This window comes from Muscardinus avellanarius (assembly GCF_963383645.1).
Source record: "Muscardinus avellanarius genome assembly, chromosome: 2".
NCBI classification, from domain to species: Eukaryota; Metazoa; Chordata; class Mammalia; order Rodentia; family Gliridae; genus Muscardinus; species Muscardinus avellanarius.
The window spans coordinates 187176733-187190902 of record NC_137787.1 but is presented as its reverse complement, the minus strand read 5'-3'; the positions used below and the strand labels follow the sequence as shown (position 1 = coordinate 187190902).

Here is a 14170-nt window from a genome sequence, read left to right as displayed (position 1 = left end):
AACAGGGTCTCTTAAGCCAGTGAGGCTGGCTTCGAACCTGCGTGATCCTCCTGTCTCTGCCTCCCAAGCACTGGGATTACAAGTGTGCGCCACCACGCCCTGCTCAAAGGACATATTTTTTAGTTTCCACACACTTGCTGATTTTCCTTGTGTTACTGATTTCTGGCTCTAGTCTTCACATGAATTAGATCTGTCTAAATTAGAGACATACTTTATGACCTAACACAGCTTATGCTCAGTGACTCTTCCGTGCATACTGAAGGCAAACGCATAGTCTCTCTTTTTGGGCTCAGTGTTTTATGTATGTCTGTTAAATCTAATTGGTTTATAGTGTTTTCCGAGTCCCCTGTGTTGTTTAAAACACAGCAGGTCATCGAGACATCAAGTGCTGATGGACTGGAGCTTGAGTGTAGCTCATGTAAATCTGAATTTTTACTCTTTAGGGGAGGGAAAGATGGGGCTACTTTACCTAAATTGATACAGGGTCAAGAAAGATGCTTTTACTGCTCCGTGGACTTTTTTTTTCAAGTATGTTGACATTTTACATATTCTTGCGTATCAACTATACAAGTTCACAGAACACAGAGAGCTGGTGGCCTTAGGTCTCTGTAGGTTATTTTATTTTATTTATTTATTTTTGGTGGTACTGGGGGTGGAACCCACAGGCTTTCTACCTCCGGGCTATATTCCCAGACCTTTTTTATATATTTTATTTGGAAACAGGGTCTCACTAAGTTGCTGAAAGCCTCACTAAGTAGCTGAGGGTGACTTTGAACCTGTACAATCCTCCTGTCTCAGCCTCCCAAGTGCGGGGATTACAAGCATGCGCCACCACGCCCGACTCTGTAGGTAATTTTAAAAGAATGCTGCCTGTAATTTTAAAAGAATTATTGCACACACACCTGCCATTAGAGGAAATCTTATTACAAGCCTATCTGGAAGAAGTAATCCCAGCTAACAGATTTCAGGTGAAGCTGTGACTCTTTAACTTTTGCGTATCTGCTTCGTACCAGAACTCTTAAATTCATGTATTAAAATAAATTTTAGGAATATGAAATGCAGAAAACAAAAGAAGAAGACTTTCTGAAGTTATTTGACAGATGGAAAGAAGAAGAAAAAGAGAAGCTCGTTGATGAAATGGAGAAAGTCAAGGAAATGTTCATGAAGGAATTTAAAGAACTCACTTCCAAGAATTCAGCGTTAGAGTATGTAAGTATTAAACCTTGACGTGCTCATGGTACTGGTTGCTTGAGAGATGTGAGTGTGGCGTTATGGTCAGGGGATGGGAAGGGGCTTTACCATGCCCTGCCCCCTGCCAAGAGTCCAGAGGGGCTCCAGGTACCCGAAGTCCAAGCAAGTCAGAAGAATTGTTTTGCTGAGAGTAGGAGCTTTGGTCTCAAACCCCAGGATAGAACATTGGGGGGTGAGTCTGATCGCATCATAGAAGAGGCTCCCTCGTTCTTTACCGGGCTAGGTACAGATAGCCATAAGCCACAAATCCTTCCCTGAGTTTTGGTATTTGCCACTGTCATGGCTGGAAAGGCTGACGCAGTTCCTCGGCATGGAAGGAGAAGGAAACTGATCCAGAGAGACTGAGCAAGGACCTTCCAGAGCCCTCCTCACCGCAGGATGTCTGGGTTCTCTGAAGCAAGCAGGGTCTGGCTAAATGGCCTGGTCCCCACGGCCCTGGTCACAGTCATGGACGATAGACATGCTCGCTGCCAACTGGCCCTCCCACCAAGAATAGGGAGCTTCCGGGCCTTTCTGATCCACGTTGTCTTTGGGCAAAGCTGACAGAGGGACAATCCAGGGGCTCCCTCTAGGGGCCAACAAGTTTCAGAAGGAAAAAACCGAGGCTATTTTTGAACCACTGCTGCTGGGTTCCTTCTCACACTCTTTATTTTCACCTACTGACTTTTCTCTGCTCCGGGATCCTGCCCAGGATGCCAGGTTACGTTTAGTTGTCGTGTCTCCCCGGGCTCCTCTTGTTTGTGACAGTTGTTCAGTCTTGTTTTTGACGCCTGTCACGATGTTGAGAAGTCCTGGCTGGCTACGGTGGGAGCCTTGCTGCGGAGCTTTATCTGACGTTTGCCTCACGGTTGGACTGGGCTGGCGGGTTAGGCAGGCGGCCTTGCGGATGAAGCGCCACTCTCTACGTTGCACACTGTCTCCATGGTTCATGTTGACGTCAGCCTCCATCACCCCGCCGGGGCAGTGTGCGTCAGAGCAGGTTTCCCTACTGAAACCTTACTCTTCTTTCCTCTCCTGTGAAATGGAGTCACTGAGCAGCCCATGGGTAATGACTGGGAGATACCCGCCCTCATCTGGGTTTTTGAAGTTCACATCTTAACCTCCTGTGGTTTTCTGAGGGTTTTTGCTCTGAGTGACTTTGGGAAGAATATAAACAAAGGGTAGAATTAAAATGTTACAGCCCTTGCTGGGTGTGGTGGTGCACGCCTGTAATCCTAGTACTTGGGAGGCAGAGACGGGAGGATGGCATTATCAAGGACGACCTCAACAACAGTGAAACTTTCAGCAACCTCTTGAGACTCTGTTTCAAAACAGTAAAATAGACTAAGGGTATAGCTCAGAGATAGAACCCCCTCCCTGGGTTCAGTTCCTGGTAACACACACACACACACACACACACACACACACACACACACAATTTCCTAGTAGATTTACTGATATGGCCTTTCATTAATTAATAATTATTTTATTATTTTTATTTTGTAGTTATTTTATTATTATTTTTATTTTGGTATGAGGAATTGAACCTAGGGGCATTCTTCCTCTGAGCCTGTACCTGCATCATCCATTTTTTATTTTGAAACAAAGTCTCACTAAATTACTGAGGTCTCAGTAGCTGCTGGCCTGGCCTCAAACCTTCCATCCTCCTTTTTCAGCCTCCCAAGTAATGGACTCACAGGTATGCGCCACTAGGCCTGACTTGACTAAATCATCTTAAGAAGCAGGTACACCCGATGCACCACTTCCAGATACCCTCACTTTCTCTGCTTCTGGCAACTCTTACACACCCATTAAAATTTTTTTGTTGCTGTTGTCCTGGGGATTGAACCCAGGGGCATTCTACCTCTCGGTTACACTCCCCCCAGCCCTTTTTATGTTTTATTTTGAAACAGGATCTAAGTTGCTGAGGCCTGTCCCAGCCTCTCAAGTACTGGGATTCTATGTGCACATCACCATGCCTGGATGTATCCATTAAAAACTTAAAAGACCCTTGTCTAAGAGTTAGAGTGTCCTCGCCTCTCCCCAAAGTGATCTGGGATGTCCAGAAAGCAGCAGGAACAAGACATTAAAGCCACGGGGAAGGGAAAGAGAAGACGCTCAGTTGCTCCCAGGAGGGCCGTCAGCTCTAAATCCTGGCTGGTGTTCCCCGAGGTTACTCACGGTTTCAGTCTCATGAACCTATAACCCTTGCGCTGGTGATTTTGGATTTTATTTTATAGCAACTGTTAGAAATCCAGAAGTCCAATATGCAGATCAAGTCTAACATAGGCACGTTAAAAGACGCACAGGAGTTTAAAGAAGACCGGGCTTCGTATCCCCAGGACTTTCAAAACGTGCTGCAGCTTTTCGATAGCCAGGTACGGGAGGCGGGCGGTCGGTGTAGAGGGGGCGTCAGGTTTTCTTACTGAAGTCATTTGCAGGGCATGCCACCTGCATAACACGTTTGTCTCTTTCGGTGACTTTTTTTTTTTTTTTTTTTTGGTGGTACTAGGGGTGAAACCCAGAGGCTTTCTACCTCCGGGCTGTACTCCCAGACCTAATTTTTTTTAATATTTTTTATTTGTAAATAGGGTCTCACTAAGTTGCTGAGAGCCTCACTAAGTAGCTGAGGCTGGCTTCGATCCCGTGCGATCCTCCTGTCTCAGCCTCCCAAGCGCGGGGATTGCAAGCGTGCGCCACCACGCCTGGCTTCTTTCGGTGACTTTGAAGACAACTACGTCTCTTGTCTTTTAACCCATATCTGATGCATGTTCAGAAATGCTTGTCGTTGAGTAATCAGTGTGGATGCAGTAATCTACATGGATGCAAAACTGTAGGCACAATGGTTTCAGTTTCGCCCTAACATGATGTCAGTTTGAGCTGGCCAGCAGTACTCACCAGTCAACATTAATTATTTAGTTTTTTTAAATGTCAGATGTAGACCTGTCAAAAGGTATAGAAAGGCATATTGGAGCACTAGATTGATTTTTAGAGCTTAGATAGACCATGCATTGGGAAACCGAAGACCTCTCGACATTTTTCATGATTACAGTTATCTAGAGATGAGTTTCCGTAGTCAGCGCAGTCTTGGCCATGGCTGTTTTGGTCACAGTGGTTTAATGGCTGGAAACAAACCACTTGCTTTACTCTCTTGCAGGAAAGCAAGTGGACAGCTCGGGTTCAGGCTGTCCGTGAGGAGCACAAGAAAGAGAAGAGTCGGGTAAGACTGAGAAGCTGAGGGGCTCTAAGGGGTGTGTGTGTGTGTGTGTGTGTGTGTGTGTGTGTGTGTTACTGGGGATTTAAACCTAGAGCCTCATACATGCTAGTCAGACACCTCTACCACTAAACTACATCTCCGTTCCCAAGTAGATCATTTTTGAAAATAATATCTACGTCTTTATAATAAAGGTACTTGCCACCGGGCGTGGTGGCGCACGCTTGTAATCCCAGCATTCGGGAGGCTGAGACTGGAGGATCGTGGTTCGCAGTCAGCCTCAGCTACTTAGTGAGGCTCTCTGCAATTTAGTGAGACCCTGTTTCAAAATAAAGAATAAAAAAATAGGGCAGGGGGTGTAGCTCGGAGATCAAATGACTCTGGGTTCCATCCCCAGACCGGCAAAAAATTAAAAATTAAAAATAAAAGGTACTTGTCATTTGTGGAGAAATCTGTAACAAAATTAAAATTAGTTATAATTCTAAAACCAAAGATAAATATAGCTACTAATTTGTTATAATTTTTCACTTTTTTTTTTGTACTGAGAATTGAACCTGGAGACCTTCTGCCTCTGAGCTATATCCTCTGCCCTTTTAAAATTTTTATTTAAAAATAGTCTTGCTAAGTTGCTGAGGCTGGCCTCAAATCTGTGATCTTCCTGTCTAAACGTCCCAAATACTGGTATTATAGGTGTGTGCCACCACACCCCACTGAGACCCTATTATAGGTGTGTGCCACCACACCCCACTGAGACCCTATTATAGGTGTGTGCCACCACACCCCACTGAGACCCAGTTTCAAAAAAAAAAAAAAGGAGCTGGGCGTGGTGGTGCACACTTGTAATCCCTGCACTTGGGAGGCGGAGACAGGAGCGTGGGAGGCGGAGACAGGAGGATCGCACAGGTTCGAAGCCAGCTGTGCTGGCTTAAGAGACCCTATTTCCAAATAAAAATATAAAATAGGTCTGGGAGTGTAGCCCGGAGGTAGAAGGGTTTCTAGGAACCCCAGTACCACCAAAAAAAAAAAAAAAGAAAGAAAAACTAGGGCTAGATTGTAGCTCAGAGGTAGCATGCCCCTAGTTCGATCCCCAGCAAGCACACACACACACTCACACAACACACACAGACACACACACAGCAATAACAATACTAGGAGGAAAAATAGGAATCATGATTTTTTTCTTTATTCAATTTGTAGTATTATTTAGCCATGTAAAGAAATAAAGTGTTTATACACAATCACACATACACACACACAAATACACAAGGACATATGCTCATACTGTGACCTACATAGACTGAAAATCACGTCACTGGTGTAGTGATTCGATTTAGGAGATGTTTATTGTGCATTACTGTGGACCATACTTTGTAGGGCTAGAAGGAAATACACAACCATCCCTGCCCTCAGGAATTACTTCTTTTTTTTTTTTTTTTTTGAGGTACTAGGGATAAAGCCCAGGAGCATTCTACCTCTGAACTACATCCCCAGCCCTATTTTTTTTTTTTTTTTTTGAAACAGGGTCCCACTGAGTTGCAAAGGGCCTCACTAAGTAGCTGAGTCTGTGCGCAAACCATGATCCTCCTGTCTCAGCCTCCCAAGTGCTGGGTGCGCCACCACGCCCGGCTAGGAATTACTCCTTGATTGTAGTTCAGCAAGGGGAGAAGTGAGGGAACTTAGCATGGGGTGGTGAGGTAATCAGTTGGCGTGCACTAGGCGCTGGGCATCTGGCTAAAGTAGGGCTGGCGCTGCCTGTGAAGGCCCCCCAGCTCCAGTCTGAGCCACCTCTGAGCTCCAGGGTTTAGCCTACCCCTCTCCTCAGCCCCCGGTTGCATCTCCTTCCTCTTGTACATATCCATTGTCTCTGCCTTTACCCAGTCTCTAGAGCTCCATAACCAGTCTCCCCACTTCCAATCTGCCTTTTTTCTTTTTTGGGGCGAGGTGGTACGGGGAATTGAACCCAGGGGCATTCTACTTCTGAGCTACATCTCCAGCCTTTATTTTTATTTGTTTATTTATTTTTTTGTGGTACTGGGGGTAGAACCCAGGGGCATTCTACCTCCAAGCTCCAGCCCTAGTTTTTATTTTTTATTTTTAAACAGAGCATCACTAATTTGCAGAGACCCTCACTAAGTAGCTGAGGCTGGCCACAAACATGATCCTCCGGTCTCAGCCTCCCAAGTACTGGGATTACAAGCGTGCGCTGCCACGCCTGGCTCCATTCTGTTGTGTTTTTATGAAAAGGGATCTTGCTAGGTTGTTGAGAGGCTTGCTACCTTGCTGGGGCTGCCTTCAAATCTGCACTCCTCTGTCTCTCTCTCTCTTTTTTTTTTTTTTTGGTGGTACTGGGGTTTCTGGAAGCCCTTCTGCCTCCGGGCTACACTCCCAGACCTATTTTTACATTTTTATTTGGAAACAGGGTCTCCTAAGCCAGCGTGCGCGGCTGGCTTTGAATCTGCGCGATCCTCCTGTCTCTGTTTCCCAAGCGTGGGGATGACAAGCGTGCGCCTCCACACCTGGCTTCTCTGTCTCTTAAGTACTGGTATTATAGGTGTGCACCACCATGCCCGGCCCCAACCTGCCTCTCACAACACACTCTCCATGGAGTGGGTGAAATAATCTGTCTGCTGACCACCACTGAAGCTTCATCCTTTTCCTTTCTTGTTCTGAACTTGTTCTTTCTAACTATGATGGCCTTCTAGTAATTTCTAGAACACTCTAGGTTTTTTTTTTTTTTTTTTTTTAACATGTGGAAAGCTCTCCCACCTACTCTTCCTGTGATCAGTTCCTTCCCTTCTAGGTTAGTTTTCTATTCTTTGTAACAAATGACTACAAATATAGTGACCTAAAGTGACCCACAGTAGTCATTTCATAGTTTCCATGAGATAAGAGGCCAGGCATGCTTGGCTGTGTCCATCCCTGAGGGACTCAAAGCATGTGCTCAGAGAGCCCGTGTCTGTGTTCTCCTGGTGAGTACCTTCTGGCTGCCTGTTGGGTGGAAGCCCTCAGTTCTTGTCTTCTCCACGGTTTTCAGCATGGTTGTTGACTTCTTCAAGGCCTACTAGAAAGGCAGTTTTGTGGTACTGAGGCTTGGACCCAGGGACATTCTACCTCTGAGCTATAATCCCAGCCCCCCTTTTAAGTTAAATTTAATTTTTTAATTTTCTATATTTTTGGTGGTACTGGGGGTAGGACCCAGGGACTTTTCTACCTCCAGGGTATACTCCCAGACCTATTTCATACTTTATTTAGAAATAGGGTCTCACTAAGTTGCCGAGAGCCTCATTAAGTAGCTGAGGCTGGCTTCGAACCTGTGCGATCCTCCTGTCTCAGCCTCCCAAGCGCATAAATTACAAGCGTGTGCCACCACGGCTAAGTTTAATTTAAATTTTTTTTTAAACAAATTCTCACTGGGTGCTGAGAGTCTCAATACTTGCTGAGGCTGGTCTTAGACCTGGGATCCTCCAGTCCCAGCCTCCCAAGTACTGGGATTACAGGGGTGCACCACCGTACCCGAGTGTGGAGCTTCTTTTAAAGGGCCCACTAAGTCAGACTGGCCCACGCAGGAAAAGCTTCTCATTAGCGCAGCAGATTTTTACTTTGCTTGTGTGAAGTGCTTTCACCTTTGCCGAGTTCTTCAGAAGCACCGGATCCCCCCGCCTGGGGGCGGGGGCCTTCACACTGGCGCGTACGGCCAGGTTGCCCAGTGTCGTTCCATCTAAGCATGAAGACTTCATTATTCTTATCACAAATGCAGCTCTCCTCACTCTTTAGGGTTTTTCTTTTTGTATTGGAGATTGAACCAAGGGGCATTCTACTCCTCAGCCACACCCTCAGCCCTGTTTTGTTTTATTTTGGGGGAAAATGGATTCACTGAGTTTCTGAGGCTGACCCTGAACCTGTGGTCCTCCTGCCTCAGCCTCCCAAGTCGTAGGATTATAGGTGTGTGCCACCACGCCAGGCTCTGATCGCTGCTTTAGCTTTTTGTCCGCTTGTTTGTCATCTGCCTCTCCCCCTCTGAACAAAGGCTCTGTTACTGAGCTCTCTGTTGTCTTCCCAGCATCCACTAAAAGCCTGAAATGTGGTTGGCATTCATTACACAGTGGCTGAGTGAGCCTGGAAGGTCTAGACATCTTACAAGGGGATCATTTAGCCCTGTTTTTATAGATGGGGAGACACTAATTACAGGGTTCAAATTAGTGAGGCTACCAGTTGCCTGAAAGTGCAGTCTCTGCCGTGGGAAGGATACTAGGCTTTCCTCATGGACCCCCGGACCCCTGGCGCTGACTGTGTGAACAAGACAATAGTATTCACTTCTTAGCACGCTTCATCTGTGGCAGCCAAGATGTAGGGTGTCAGGGCCGTAGATGACAGTCTTTCTGTACCCCAGGTGGAAGAAGTGTTCTCGGATGTCCATCGCTATCACATGGAAGTACAGGTGGCCTTCTCTTGCGGTGCCTGTCGTGATGTCGGAGCTAGCCCATGTTGTGTGTTTTATCAACTGATCAGAGTTGTTTTTCTTTTGAGATCTGGTTAACCAGCACACTGCTGGGTTCCCGCAAGCATTTAGAAATGCATTGATATTTGGAGCCGGGCGTGGTGGTGCACGCTGTAATCCCAGCATTTGGGAGGCTGAGGCAGGAGGATCGTGGGTCACGGATAGCCTCAGCTACTACTTAGGCCCTTCGCAACTCAGTGAAACCCTGTTTCAAAATAAAGAATAAAAAATAGGGCTGGGGGTGTAGCTCGGAGGTAGAATGCCCCTGGGTTCCATTCCCAGTACTGCAAAAAAAAAAAAAAAAAGAAATACATTGATATTTGTAATTTCCATATATTTAATCCTTCTGAGCATCCTGCAAGGTTGGTACTTTGCCCATTTTACAGAGGGGGAATGGAGGGTTACCAAGATGCTGTCTTGTCCAGCGTCACTGGTACTGGATTCAGTACATTCTGTACGCCAGGGGCCTGGTGGTGCACCACACTGCCTGGCTGTCTTGCCCTGCTTCAGGGACTTAGCAAGAGCAGGAGGACAGGTAGGACAGGGCAGAGTGGTTGCTTTTCTGTAACAACAAAGGACGTTCCCTCTCAGGGCTGTAAGGCAGTAGCTCCTAGCCAGGGATGTATTTCTGAGTGACCCACATCCCTCCCTGATGCTCTGATTCAGTGCGTGAGTCTAAGACTTGCAAATTTTGGAGAAGACAAATCCCAAACAACTAGGGGTATTCTGCTTGGGTCCCATGGTTTGAACCACTGCTCTTAGATAATGAAAGTTTCTACTCTGGTTCCTGAAGGCATTGGTACTGAGGGATGGGTAGGGGACATTTTTTTTAAGCCTTGCTGCGTTAAAGCCCACAGTGTCCCAGGCAGGCATGGGACACCACTCCAGTGGTGGACTAACATGTGAGTCACAGAACGACTGTTGGCACCGGAGATCAAGAGCAGGGCCTTCCCTGGCTCCCAGGGAGATGTGTGGCCTCCCTCTGTGGGCCACCAGGCTGCGCTGTATGCTACCCTGGCTACTCAGAAGCTGCTTGCTCCTCCTCCCGCCCTCCTCTCCTCTCCTCCCCCCTCCTCTCCTCCTCTCTTCCTTCTTTTCCTCTTCTTCCTCCTCTCCTCCTCTTCTCTACTCCTCCTCCTGCCCCTCTTCTCCTCCTTTTCCTCTCCTCCTCCTCCTCCTCCTCTCCTCTTCCTCCCCTCCTTCTCCCCTCCTCCTCCCCTCCTTTCCTCCTTCTTTTCCTCTTCCCCCTCCCCTCCTCTCCTCCCCCTCCTTCATTTTCTCTCCTCCCCCTCCCCCTCCCCCTCCTCCTCCTCCTCCTCCCCCTCCTCCCCCTCCTCTCTAAACCCCTCCAGCGGGGTGGATTCCATCGGGTTCAGTAATCTCTGCGGAGACCTAACTATTCATCATTCCACATGATCGGCGCCCGCTCTTCCCACAATGCACATATTGTGTTTCTCTGTTTAGGGGAAGTTGCCTTGGCCAGTTTTTTATTGCTTTACCTAGATTCTTGGCAGACCTTTTTTCTTTTTTCTTTTTAAATTCCACCGGTAGGAGTTCAAAGGGAGCCATAGATAAGGGATGGTGTGCTCTTTTGACTCAGCAGATGCCCCCGAGAGAGCTCGGGAGGTTGAAGAGTAGTCACGCAGTGAAAGGAAGAAAAGCGGAGATGCGCGCGGTGGCGAGCAGTGTGCGCTTGAGTGGCAGGTCCCCCAGGGCAGGCTCGAGGGGCCACAGGCCTTTTGAGAGGGTAACCGACCGTCTCTGACTCTCCGCAGGTCTCTCTCAGTGAACTCTTTGCTGAACCTGTCTAGTCTGTTCTTAATCCCAGGATCAGAATGATGCTGTTTTAGCTGGGCGTCATGGCGCACGCTTGTAATCCCAGCATTCGGGAGGCTGAGACCGGAGGACTGCAGTTCGCAGACAGCCTCAGCTACTTAGTGAGGCCCTTTGCAACTCAGTGAGACCCAGTTTCAAAAATAAAGAATAGAAAATAGGGCCGGGGGTGAAGCTTAGAGGTAGAATACCCCTGGGTTCCAGCCCCAGTTCTGGAATGAAATGATGCTGTTGCTTGGGGTTCCGGGGGTTTTCCCTTGTTTCTTGGGGCTTGGGATGACTCCCCAAATTGTTGATCAGGTCCCAGGCCCTAAACCTCTACCCAGAGCTGTGGGCAATTTTTTCCTTTTTTTTTTTTTTTTTTTGCGGTAAAAGGGATGAAACCCAGGGGCATTCTACCTCTGAGTGACATTCCCAGTCCTATTTGTTATCCTTTATTTTGAAACAAAGTCTAACTGAGTTGCAAAGGCCCTCACTAAGTAGCTGAGGCTGGCTGTGAACCCAGATCCTATGTCTCAGCCTCCCAAATGCTGGGATTACACGCGTGCACCCCCACGCCCGGCTGCTCTGGGCATTTTCATTGGCCTTCCTTCTCATTCACAGTTCAGCCCTTTCCCAAGCTGTTTTTTGGGGATAGTCCTCTGGAGTCTGTAAAAGTGTAACGGAGTTCCGGATAGTGTCCTCCTCAAGGGAGATTCCTAGTCTTCACTGGGAAAATCATTCTGGAGTCAGTAATTGGGCCCGCTGTTCGTCCAGGCTCAGAGAAGCAGAGATCGCGCCATGTATGGACTTGAAAGCCTTTCCCTAATTTTTCTTTTCTTTTCTTTTTGGTAGGTACTGGGGATCAAACCCAGATGCTCTCTACTTCCGAGCTATACCCCCATCCCTGTTTTATTTTTTATTTGGAAATAGGGTCTTGCCAAGTAGCAAAGAGCCTCACTAAGTTGCTGAGGTTGGCTTCGAACCTACCCTCCTTCTGTCTCAGTCTCCCAAGTATTGGGTTTACAGGTATGCACCACCATGCCCGGCTTTCTTAAAATACTGAAAACAAATTCCTCTTGAATTCCTTTTATCCTGTACAAACAGGAAGTGTGTTCCTGTACATACTGCCCTGGCATTAAGTGTCTGAAGATAAACTTACCTGTGCACGCTTGACATCCCTTTCTTTCTTCCCTTTATCCATTCCTTTCTTTCTCTCTCTCCTCTTTTCCTCAACCCCCAGCATCTCCACCCCTGAAAATATTTATTGAGGATACACCAGGGGCCAGGAATTATGCTAGTTTCTAGGAATATAAAAATAAGCCAGCTGGGCATGGTGGCACACGCCTGTAATTTCAGTACTCGGGAGGCTGAGACAGGAGGATTGCAGGTTTGAGACCAACCTCAGCAACACAGTGAGACCCTGTTTCAAAATAAAAAAAACAAGGAGACGGACGTTGTGGTGCACACTTGTAATCCCAGTAAGTGGGAGGCTGAGACGGGAGGATCGCAGGTTCAAGGACAGTCTCAGCAAGTAGTGAGACTCATCAACTTAGCAAGACCCCGTTTCCAAATAAAAAATAAAAAAATAGGGTTGAGGCTGTAGCTCAGAGGTGGAATGCCCCTGGGTTCAATCTCTAGTGCCACCAACGTAAATAAATAAATTAGTTAATTAAAAAAAATAAGACTTAGGTTGTAGCTCAGAGGCAGAATGCCCCTGGGTTCAATCCCCAGTAACACACACACACACGTACACACAGTCATAATCCACACGTCCTTTCTGGCCCAGGGAATGCCCGTTTTTTAAGCTGGAATGGTGCAGGCAGACTTGTGCAAGGCCCGGGTTTCCTGGGGAGCTCTTGAGGTGCGGGCTCGGGGAGACGAGCCGTCATCCTTTGTCTCTGCTCACCACCATGTTATTTTGTGTGAAGTGCTCAGGTTGGCTCGGCCGCTCACGTTATCAGTCTCGTCTGTCTTGGGTCAGGAGCCCCCGGGATCAGAGATGAGTCACCCAGGACAGCCAGGGCCTTGGTGCACAGCGGCGGAAGGGTGCGTTCAGTGACCTGGCGGGCGCAGCTAGAGCAAGGGCGGCGGCGAAGTCAGGGGGCGAGTGTCCAGCCCGCAGGTGGAGAGCAGTGTACAAGCCGCTTGCAGAAGACAGATGCCTTTGTTAATTATTTTTCAGCTTCTGTCACATATAGAGAAACTGCAAACCTCAAGGATAGATGATCTAAATGCAAGCAATGTTTTCTACAAGAAAAGGATAGAAGAGCTAGGCCAGAGGCTCCAGGAGCAGAACGAGCTGATTCTCACTCAGAGGCAGCAGGTATGTCTGGCCGTAGGCTGGCGTTGTGCTTCTTTAAGCAGGATAGTGTAAGAACGTGAGTTTTTTAAATTAACCGAGAGCATTGTATAAATTGCATTTAAACAGAATGGAATATTTTTTCCCCTTGTGGATGCTTGTACTATAAAATAAAGATTTTTTAAAAAGGTATTTGGAAGTACTGTAGCATAGATTGCTTGAGTTAGAATTCAGAGTAGGTCGACAAGAATTTCTTTGGGTAATTACTTTGAGAAGCAGCCAGATCCAGATATGCTGGTTGTTTTTTTTTTTAAATAAAACTTTTACCTCTACGTGATTGAGGTCCATGTGCCCTGTGTCTTTGCATGATGTAGCAGAAAGCTAACTTACTAACAACCGTATCTATCCATTAGCCAGTCTGTCCCTATTTACTTTCAAACATGAGCCATTAGAAGATTGTTTTTCTTTGCAGATTAAAGAGTTTACCAGCAAACCATTAAATAGTGTCATCGAACCCAGAGGTAAGTGGACGGAATTCCCATGCTGTAGGCCTCCCTCGTGGCACTGGGAACAGAGCAGTGTGGGACCTGCTGATTTACTCTGCTAAGATGGCATTTCTATTCCTTACTATACCCAGATGGTATTTTAATTTGGGAGATCTGTCCTGTCCTCTTATTTTAATAAGAAAGAAAGTTGAAGAATTTTAAAACTTTGTCATTTAAAGTGGTTTCACTTTTTTTTTTTTTTTTTTACCATAACACTGGTATGCATGTGATAACCTGTCATGGTGGTGCACACTTGTAATCCCAGCATTTGGGGGGCTGACACAGGAAGATCGTGATTTGCAGGCAGCCTCAGCTACTTAAGCCCTTTGCAACTTAGTGAGACCCTGTTTCAAAAGAAAGAATAAAAAATAAGACTAGGGGTGTGGCTCGGCGGTAGAAAGAATGTCCTTGGGTTCCATCCCCAAATACTGCAAAAAAAAAAAAAAAAAAAGAATCTGAGAGATGCTGCCAGGCCTAGTGGTGCATGCCTGTAATCCCAGCATTCGGGAGGCTGAGACAGGAGGGTCGCGGTTCGCGGGCAGCCTCAGCTACTTAGTGAGGCCCTTTGC

The 14170-nt window shown here is 47.0% G+C and overlaps 1 protein-coding gene across 1 annotated transcript in view; it reads left to right on the top strand.

The window, feature by feature from the left end:
• DZIP1 (DAZ interacting zinc finger protein 1) overlaps positions 1-14170 on the top strand; it is a gene marked incomplete at both ends in the record, with an annotated part of 59467 nt that overhangs the window by 14266 nt on the left and 31031 nt on the right. The window contains 5 exons of the mRNA XM_080689493.1: positions 1048-1209; positions 3471-3608; positions 4388-4450; positions 12940-13080; positions 13529-13577. Coding sequence (XP_080545619.1) covers positions 1048-1209; positions 3471-3608; positions 4388-4450; positions 12940-13080; positions 13529-13577 — 553 coding nt within the window. The remainder of the gene's footprint in view (positions 1-1047; positions 1210-3470; positions 3609-4387; positions 4451-12939; positions 13081-13528; positions 13578-14170) is intronic.